Source organism: Anopheles bellator, chromosome 2 (genome assembly GCF_943735745.2).
Source record: "Anopheles bellator chromosome 2, idAnoBellAS_SP24_06.2, whole genome shotgun sequence".
Classification (NCBI taxonomy): Eukaryota; Metazoa; Arthropoda; class Insecta; order Diptera; family Culicidae; genus Anopheles; species Anopheles bellator.
Window position 1 is genome coordinate 37,714,860 of NC_071286.1, and position 10,151 is coordinate 37,725,010.

Consider the following 10,151-nt stretch of genomic DNA (forward strand, 5'->3'; position numbering starts at 1 on the left):
TCAATCGACACGGTCGGGACGATCTGTGCTGATTAGGTAGCGCCTGACGAGCCACGAAAGACGAGGCGCTGACGCCCGATGCCCGATGCCCGGTGGAGCTAGTGGAGAAGAGTACTCTGGAACTGGTGCGATTGGATCAGTTCCTCCCGTCCCGTCCCCAGCGCTTTTCTCCGGTTCGGAGGTTGTTGACCGAGCGTCAATCCGGAGTCGCAAGACGCGAGTAAAGTTTCAACGGTTTCGCTTTCAGTTTTATTAGAACGGGATTAAATAGGGAGGACGTATCTACCAGCCTACAAGGCGACTATCGTTGAGGTCTAGAGATCTACACTTATGGACTAGAGTGGCGGTTAGGCGGGCCTCTGCACGGAGCAGGACTCGGGTGCAGGACTAACCTTGGACTGTTTGCTGCAGATCCGAACGTCCGGCTCACGGTCGGTCGGGGCGGCTTCCGGCGCTGCAACCGAGGGCACCTTGGTACCTTGGGACGTCGTCGTCGTCGTCGTCGTCGGTGGGCAGAGGTTGGCGAGTTTGGCACGGACGACGGAGTAACCCTCGTCCTCATCACAGCTGACGGTGGAGCAGGTGGAACAGTCGGACACCTTGCGCTCCGGTGTCCGCAGCCCGCTCTGGTACTCGCAGCCCTCGAGCGCACTGATGGACGAGCCGCAGTAGTTGAGGTTGCTGCAGGACGACGCAGCGCTCAGGTCCGACTCGCAGTCGGCCGACCGCCGGCGCAGCCGGTGGCGCCGGAAGTACTCGATCTCCTCGAGCGTGATGCCGCAGATCGTGTCGTCCGAGTAATCGGACACGACGACCGACGGTGTGCGGACGTAGCGGACGCCCTCCCCGGTATCACTGATGTAGCTTTGGGCGGACTCCCGGCGCGATGCCGAGGTACTGGGCGGGCAGCCGAGTTGCTGCTGCTGCTGCTGCTGCTGGTCCGTGCTGCCACTGTCCACCGGCAGAACCGGAAGCTCGATGAGCTGTGCCTCCAGGATCATCTTGCTGCGCACGACGGTCGGGCACGACGAGTGATCCGCGGTGGTGCCACCGGTCTGCGTCACCAGACTGTCGGTGGTCGTCGGCAGCAGGCTCGGTTCGGGCACCGGAAGTAGAGCCGCGCGTAGCGGAATATCCGATACGCCCAGCGTCAGGCGGCGCACCTTGCCGACGGTGGCCATCATCTGCTGTTGCTCCTGCTGGCTGAGCTCCTCGTCCAGCCCGAGCGCCGAGTCGGAGCTGGCCGACCGGGTCACCTTGTCGCGGTGCTTCATACTCTCGGGATGCTCCTCCTCGTCGCAGCCCCCACCTGTGTCGCTGGTCTCACCGGGCCGGGGACGCTCCTCTTCGTCGCTGGAACCGTACGGACTTGGCTGCGTACTGCGCCAACCTTCATCCGACGCCGGACTGGGGCTCTCTTTACTGCGCGCACCCAGCTCTTCGCCAGGAGGTAGCGTCACGCTGCGAGCGGCAAGCTGGCCGTCAACTTCTCTGTGGCTTTCCAGCGGCCGCACCGTGTAAGGCGGCGTTCCGAGTGTCACTGGCGCAGGTTGCCGAGCCGTTGCCGTGCGTATGTCTCCAACTTGCTTCTCGCTTCTCGCCGACGACGACAATGGCGATGGTGACGGCGAAGACGACACGCCCTTATCTAATCGACGTTTATCGCCGTCCCTCACAATACTGCTCATAAATCTTTGCATTTCAGCCTCCTTCTCGCGGATGATACTCGCGTACAGTGCGATCAGTCGCTCGACGCACGGAAATCGAATCACTTCCGGTGGCCCCGGGTGCCCCCGGTCCGCCTCCTCCGCCTCTTCCGACGGACAGAGCGCCTCGAGCATTGCGCCATCCAAACACAGCCGACTGTAGACGACCGTCTTGCGCTGCCGCTGCCCCGCAAACCCGGCCACGTTTGCCAGCTCCTTCCCTTCGTTGCTCACCGTCACGACACCACCCGCACGATCCGCGCCCACACCCGCACCACCACCACTACTTCCCGCCACACTACTGCGCGCACTACCACCCATGGCGGCGGGCGTCTTATCGGCACAGCCGCGGGGCACGTCGCCTCCGATACCCGGGCTCGTTCCGCTCGCGATAAGGCGGCGGCCACCGTTCACTGTCACTTTGACGTCAGCACCGTCGGAGGGCTGGGTGCACTCAAACTTTCCTATCAAGCCACAAACCACACCGCCGCCACTCGGTTCGGCTCGGCTCGAAGCCGTCGACTGATTTGGCCTTGCGAGGCCGCTGCGACCCCGCGCCGCCCCGTCCGGTGTGCCTGCCCCCGACCACGACCGAGGTGCAGTCGGTGTCTCTGCCGGCGATGCAACAGACGATGACGATGACGCTGACGATGGTGGTGGTGCTGCGGGTGCTGGGGGTGCTGCTGGTGATCCTGGGCACCTGTTGGCCATCGCCCGGGGCTAGCACGGGGTGGACAGCAGCTTCACACTCCGCTTATCAGTGCCCGGGCCGCCATACCGTTTCATCCTCCGTGGAGTGCCCGGTCCGAAAATACTTCGCCGAAAGCAAAGCCCCGGATGAACTTTAGTCTCGCTATCTGCGAACCGGAGCCGAAGTGTATCGGGCACGACCAAGCTGCCTCACTGTCAATCATCGATGAGTCGCAACTCTAGTACTCCACCGGGGCCCATCGGCAAGTACGTCAACCGATCGCAGTTCGGGGAATCGCCACGGCACCTACAGGTCCAGGAAAGAAACACAAGATAACAAAGTGGTTAGTGATGGCACGTTTATTTTTATTTCTCTCTCTCTCTCTCTCTCTCTCTCTTGAATGTCCGTACCCTAAATACATTATTGTAACTGTAATGTAATAATCTCTCGTGTACTTGATCTTTCTTTGAGTTCTGGATTTTGCTGCATGAGTCACTTCTTCTAGGAAAGTCACTTCTTCAGTGACGAAAAAAAAAAGAAAAGTTGACATGATGATCTCTGTCGCACAACATGCTATGGAAGTGGACACACAAATAAAGTCTGCGGTATTTAAAGTAGAGCATAGTTCCAACCAACAGCTATAATAATTCCATTATTTTTATAAAATGTTTTCAGCCAAACGCTTCATTGGCTAAGTCTCTAAATAAGTCTGAATCTATCATGGCTCTGAAACTGAATCAAGTCTGAATCTATTATGGAACAGTTTTGGACTTCAAAGAGCGGTACTTTATGGGACTGTTAAGAAGTTATACGAAAAAACTGAATACCCTTTGGATTTGAAGAAATCTTGAAATCTTGTGTTTTCTATCAAACCGATCCCGTTGCAACGATGTTACAGAACGAGAGTCAAGTCAAGTCCTGCCAAACAAGAACACGATCTTTGTGATCTTTGATGACTTTTAACTAAAATTTAAGTTTTTTTGTACCTTGTTTTATTACCCCTTGCCTAAGCATAAATTTTGAAGCAAATCCATGGATGAAGGTAATTTTTATATTAACCTCGCTGTGATGCATGCAGCCCCAGCTTAAGTGATATAAATGTATCTGTGGAGAAGGCAGACCCGAGAAACGATGTAGCAGCGCGAACGCTGTTCTTGGAAGAAAATTGCGTTAGGGTAAACAATAAAGAACGAATACCCATTGCGAACCATCCGAACTGCATCTTCTGAGTGAAGCGTGCTAAGCAACAGTAGCATAAACATTAGACTCAGCATTAACGGGATCCCACCATCCGGGCAACGATCGTTTATGCTGAGCACAGCAAAAGAGTCACGTATGCCACTACAGAATTATGGCTCAGATAAGTTGCGATCGAGTGCGAATACCATTAATATCGTTAATATGCCCTTCGAGGGCAATTATCATACAGTGAAAAAAGTGAATTCAAACATATACGCAAACAATAAATAACAGTGAGAGTAAAAAAAGAAAAGAGTGTAAAAGTCTTAACTTTTCACTTACATATTACGTGTGTGAATTAATTCGTGCGGTTTTTATTTTTATTTATTTTTCTGCCATCTTTTAGGTAGTTATTCGATTCCATGTCGATAGAACTTCATATCTTTAGGAGCGATCCTCTCAGAGACTTTTTTTCAATTCTTTTATAATAAGTTAACCCCTGTGCTGCCAAATCGTTACTCGTGCAACAGAATAAATAAATTAATTGTTGTTGATGAGATTGTTCTTCAAAAGTTTCATAAGGTTATAAAAGCTCAAAGTACACCATACCTTTCATATTCCACCATGTAGACAGCATAATCTTTGCGCAGTGAATATCTCACTTTGGTTGGCTTTGGACATAGTTCACCAGGCTGTATCCAGAGCTACTTTGCGTCTAGGATTCTTGTAATAACTTCCCTTTTCACCATCAGCGACGATCTGGTACAAGAAACCATTTTTTTGCTATGCAAACAGTTACGAAGAAGTACTCCCCGCAAAAACACTATATCAAGGCCAAAACTTGATATGTTCAAATGCTTAAAACAGGTGTTGTTTACACTTTGACCAAACAATCTATACTGCGTTAGATGCGTAATTACAATAGCTATCAAACACAAACTTCATAAAAAAATATTTGTTTTATTTAGTGAATGACGTCATCCATTGGAAAACTGCACGAATTAATTCACACTCCTAATGGCTAGTTGCTAAAATAAATACGGCTCGGTCCGTTCTTCTAAAAAAAAACTAGTTCCTAAAGAACTGTTGTCCAGAAAGCTACCCAACATCTTTCTACCTTGCAGATGCTGATGGTACGTTCCACTACGAAATTTAGCTTAAAAATGTCCAGATTTTATACCCAAAGAAGCGATCAAAGCTAATACTCACAGTTGTTTTAAGCGAACTGTTCGATTTTGCCCATGAGCTAACTCTAAACACCATCTTGCGAATTTGAAGCATTGTGCAATGTAAACTGCGTTAACTTATTTTCGAAATTCGTGACGCTTTTCTTTCCTGCTTATCGAGCAATCGTAGTTCACGGAGCGCGCTTATGCACCCACTAGGTGTTGCCGTTCATCGTCTTCCCTGCTGCTTTAACAGTAGGAAAGCTAACGGAACAAAGCCCCAAAAGTTGAATGCACGGCAGAAAACACGAGGCAATCTCACGAACGGTTTTTGACCCCCGGATGCTACGGAGTAGACACCGACTTCTGTGGCCGAGATTTGTTTTCCAATCCGTGTCAAGTTGCGCCACGTTGCGATGCATTCTTGCGCCTAATGAACGCGCGTTTTGATGGATACTTCGCGTACCAGCCTCCCTCCGATCGTTCGCGATCTTACCCCACATTCCATCGAATCTCTCCCCCTCCCGCTATCCATCTCTCTGTATCTCTCTCTCGTGTTTTGTTGGCCACTCAGAGAGTGAGTTCCAGCAGTTTGGCGTCAATCGCAGCGCAGCGATGCGTGGGGCCAAACGATCTCGGCATCGGCTTGTGTGGGCAGTGGTGCGTATATCGCGATCCGTACGCATCCGTTGGCTGTGCGATCGCGGCTTAGACCGGATGGGTGAGCGAACAAAAAAAAAGGCCAGCAAACAACACATTCGCAGCCACCGCAGCCTCAAACACGCGGAGCTGCTGCAAAATACTGCGATCATGTGCACCTACAATGTAGGTCAATGTTTTGCGCAGACCGAATACGAGGTACGTGGTAAGAAAAAAAATCTAAAAAGGCTTGACGAATTACGTTCCAACAGGCTGGCGTGGCTAACTCTATTGATCGAATTGTTTAGCAACTCTGGTGCTCGGAATCTGAAGCGACACTACCTCGAAGCAATCAGCGTGTACCATTGATCGGACCCTGGGATTCAGAAGTGCCACCAGGCATTTCGATCCGACTTCTTCGCCAAATGTACCAGGGGCTAAGAAACTGAAACAAGAAAGCGGAAACTACTGAGTTGCTGACAAATGTTTGCTACCAGAAAGATACCCATAGAAAGGACGATAACTCTCATCAAAAGATCCTCGTCCCATCTCTTGATGAGATGGGAAAAGCAGTTTGACTAAGTTGGCTAAATTGCTATAAAACATTGTCGTCCGTGCATCACTTCTACCGTAACTCTCCGATCTCACCTTTGTTTACACCAGAGCGCGGAATAGCTTCGCGCCCCATCGAATACCCATCCATAAATCACCATTGTTTATATGATTTAAGACGCAACGAGCGGCAGCGGCGCACAACGGACTCCGCGAAAGAAAGCGCACCTTGGAGATCCCATTTTCGCGCCGCCGTCACAATATTTACGACCAATCGATGGAACGCGCCAATCGACGCATGGGCCGCCGCCGCGCGTTGCGTTGCTGGCTAATGAAATTGAAAATAAACGATCGCTCCCCACGGGTCCTGCGCCCCCGGCTGCGTAACGAGCACCCCTCACCCACCGGGCACTCGGGGTGGGCCACGGGGGTGCGCACATACATTCACCTGCCGTAGGCAAAATGGAAAGCATATTGGCATTTAAATTCAATTTTATTGGCCAATCGCAACCCAACAAACGGCCACCACCATTCGGCGCTCCAAATGGAAATCGGCCTGCTCGGGGCAATTCGAGTTCGAACGGTTGGCTGAAGTTGTTTTTTTTCTCTTGGCTCTTCGCCGACACTTGGCTCTGTTTTTTTTTTTGTTTTGGCTTGCTGCAGAACCATTTTTGGTGGGAATTAGTCTTGCAAACGACGTCGCAATGCCATATTCGCCGGCCAAGCCGTTGCACCGAAAACGTCCACTTCACGGAAGGCAAACAACAGTTTACGATCGGTGCAAACAGCGCGCGGCGGACCTTCGGGATTCGGGAGCGATCGTAAACGAAACATACGGCGGATACGCCACATCTTGGATACTAACTCGGAGAAGCGAACTTTTATTTTTGTTTGCCAGCGGTTCCATGTACATAGGAAAATATTTGCCAAGCGCTTTAATGTGACAAACCTGTTACTTCAGTTGGGAGCAAACGTGACATCTCAACACACCGGAATGGGAAGGAAAGACTTATCGTGTGCTCGTAGTAGCTCAAGAGTTCAGAGACACATCTTCCGGCCATGGTTAGTTGACAGGCATAGGCATCTGACGCTAAACAGATGAGCGCTTGCGAAGCAAAGTGCAACACAGAGTTGCACATTATATTGCTCAGTCATCCTAACGGTCAGAGGTCATCGCGAGTGCGCTAAGTAGTATAACCTTTGCAGCAACGAATTCTCTGTGTTAAAACGTTCGTTCCAACCACCACGTCGATATTTTGATATTTCTGACAGGATCCCTCCACAAAATAAAACTGTAACAACGATCTTAAAGAATTACAGCCCGGGATAAGGCTATTCTGAAGTGGAGGAAATGCCACATGTTTCTTAAGCTAATCTTGTTGAGTTAAATTAAGTTAACTATTAAGCTATTAACTAACTATTAACTATTAAGTACATTTAATAAATACGACCCGGTCCGTTCTTCTAAGCTTAAAAAAAAGAAAAGTTGCACACTTACAGCACATAAAAAAACTATTCAAATAACATACGGCCATTGGTGATCACCACGTCACGGTCTGCGATTTCATTCCTCATGAAAATATTTGAAGTTCTTAAGGCTCGTTAACAGAATGCAGAAGTTAAAAACCATTATAACTGACGAAATTAGAGTGAAGATCTCCCAAAATCTATTACGCTTAGTAGAGCTTCATAAATGTGAAAAAAGAAGCAGACACAAGTTTGTTAAAAAAGGGCGTACTCATTAACACAAACATATCTGCAGAATATGTCACGTTTCAGTCTCTGACAGACACCGTAAAATCCGTCAGTATGTACTAAGTAACACTTCTCGACCACAACGCTCATTACCCACAGGATGACCGATAGAACAATAGGCTGCATAGGCAGTAATTTGGAAAGCATGCTAGGTATGGTACGTTCCTCGTAATATTTTAATGACAACCCTTGGGTCCGTAAAAATAAACCGCTGTTGGCCGGTCATCATGGACAACGCCTTCGTCACCGATTGTAACTGCTTCGAGAACAGCTTAAACATTGTTGTTATCGAGTACCTTTTTCCCTTAACGCGTTGCAAACACGCAACGGCCATGCTCCGTTCGTCCGACATCAAAAAGACCGACCCACGGACGGGGCAGTCGAAGAATGGTATCATCTCTTGAGATGCACTGCTCCAGACACCAAAGGCACCGCCGATCGACGATGCATGGCGAGCGGGCAAATCCGCCGAACAATGCGTTTCCCCGTTTCGGTCCAGCATGCAAATAGGTCAATGCCGATCGGTTCACCCTCGGGGCACGGTGACCATGTTCCTGCGTGGCGCTGCGCGGTGTGCTGTCCGACATTGTGGAAGCACGACGCGAGCCCGGGGCCCGTTGGATCACGGACAACACGCATTTGCATCGCTCGGAACGGTGGTACCGATTACATATCCTCACCCCGCCGGTGCACTTGCTCCGTTCGGGGACAGAACAAATCGAAACGTTAAGCTTTTCGGTACCATTTTCGAACCGATCCACCGAGCGGCTCAGAGGAGCCTTCGATTGGACAGACAGAGGCAGGAGCAAGAAACCCAAGACCCAACGACCGTGGACACGACTTACGCACTTGTTTGCGATGAAGATATAGACGGCACGACAAACGATCGCGCTGCCGGCTTCTTAAGTAGATCGCCGTTCCTCTTGACTCTGCTTCTTCGATACGCTGCGTAGGAAATTCGACCCTGCACCCGCAGACTCTGGTCGACGACTGTCGCCGACGACGATCGGTAACATCGCTGCCAGCGGCTCGGTAGAGCCAGTAATTTATCTATTGCGCACGATCTTTACGCCTAATTGGAATTTATTCGTTAAACCACGTCCGAGAACCGTCTGTGATGGCGTCTGGCAGGCCTCAGCGGGACGGCGACGAGTGTGCGGAGATACGCGGTGTCATTCGCCGTACGGTGCAGCTCAATTGACGCTACCAATGGTCGTCTCGGAGGTGCCAGCTATGATGTCCTCTCTAGATTGGCGGCTATCACTCACTCCAATCCGTTGCACACCACTTGCAATGCTCGGCGAAGCACCAGAGGTTCTAGTTTTCCTAGAAAAATACATCCATCCGTTGTATTTGATTGACCATCTTTGTCTTTGGCCCTCTGCCGGGATAAGTGATTCATCCTTCTTATCCCGGCAATTCCAATTCCACCGAGCGGTCTTAGGCAGCAACGGACACAACTTTTATCTCTATTGCTTACTGTAACGTTGTGTTTTTACGGGTGAAGTTTTTATCCGCACGTTTCGAGAATTGAATCCAGGTCAGCTGATTGACGACCTTTCCCCACTGCTCAACGTGGGATATAATTCAAATGTTACAATTGCACGATTATGCACGACATTTTTGAAATTCTTCCCACGTCACACCACACCAATTCACCACGCCAAAGTGAACCTCAAATTTCCAACTAGAAGTCTTAGTCTTTATGGGCGAAAAACTGTAGCAATCTATTTTCACAATCGTCGTTTTTTTGATAACTGAATTTCGTAGACTCATTTTGAGCCTAGCGTTTTGCTTTGCTATTTCACTATTTTACTTTTCCAATATTTGCGGGATAAAAATACTATCAAACTACAACCCATTCTAACTCCACAACTTTATATAGACGTTTCTCTCATTCGCGAGATAAAATTGGCGAGATAAAATTTTGGTCCAGGAAGCTGTCCAAAATCCATTTTCACTTATGTTTCGTCGTCCACAAGCAAGCATCCTTTTTACCTCGTCAGAACCTTCTCGTAGAACACTCAGTGTTTTAGCGACTAGGTTTTGCTTAAGTGTCCTATTTGGATGCTTACGTGCAAGGAAAAAACAGTAGCTTCTTCATAGACAAGCCCTCTGGACAATACTTCTGTTAGCATCATACTTTTTTGCAATATCCCGAAACGAAACGGTCCAAGATTTGCCTCGATTGATCTGAAAACCTTCCAGTTCAGCTGTCGATAGTATTTTCCACTACAACGTCTACTCTGAATCTATCGGCCTACGGAATTGGGTTCCCCAAAAACGGTTAAAACAGTATATACAGTTGATTTTGCGAATTTGTGTGTTTTTGAGATTTTTAAGGCAGACCACGTGATGTTTTCGACGTGAGTGTGCAGATTTTGTTTTTCTCCTTTTGAGTTCCAATAGGCATAACTTTCTATAAGCTTCACGTACCAAGACAAAACTTTCAGCATTTAAACA

General features: G+C 49.2%; 1 protein-coding gene across 1 annotated transcript; it reads right to left on the bottom strand.

Annotated features, from left to right (window-relative positions):
• Window positions 1-241: 241 nt before the first annotated feature.
• On the bottom strand, window positions 242-2,417 carry LOC131207493 (uncharacterized). The gene has a single exon (XM_058200108.1). The coding sequence runs from the start codon at window positions 2,415-2,417 to the stop codon at window positions 348-350; it is 2,070 nt and encodes a 689-aa protein (XP_058056091.1). The 3' UTR covers window positions 242-347.
• Window positions 2,418-10,151: the final 7,734 nt, after the last annotated feature.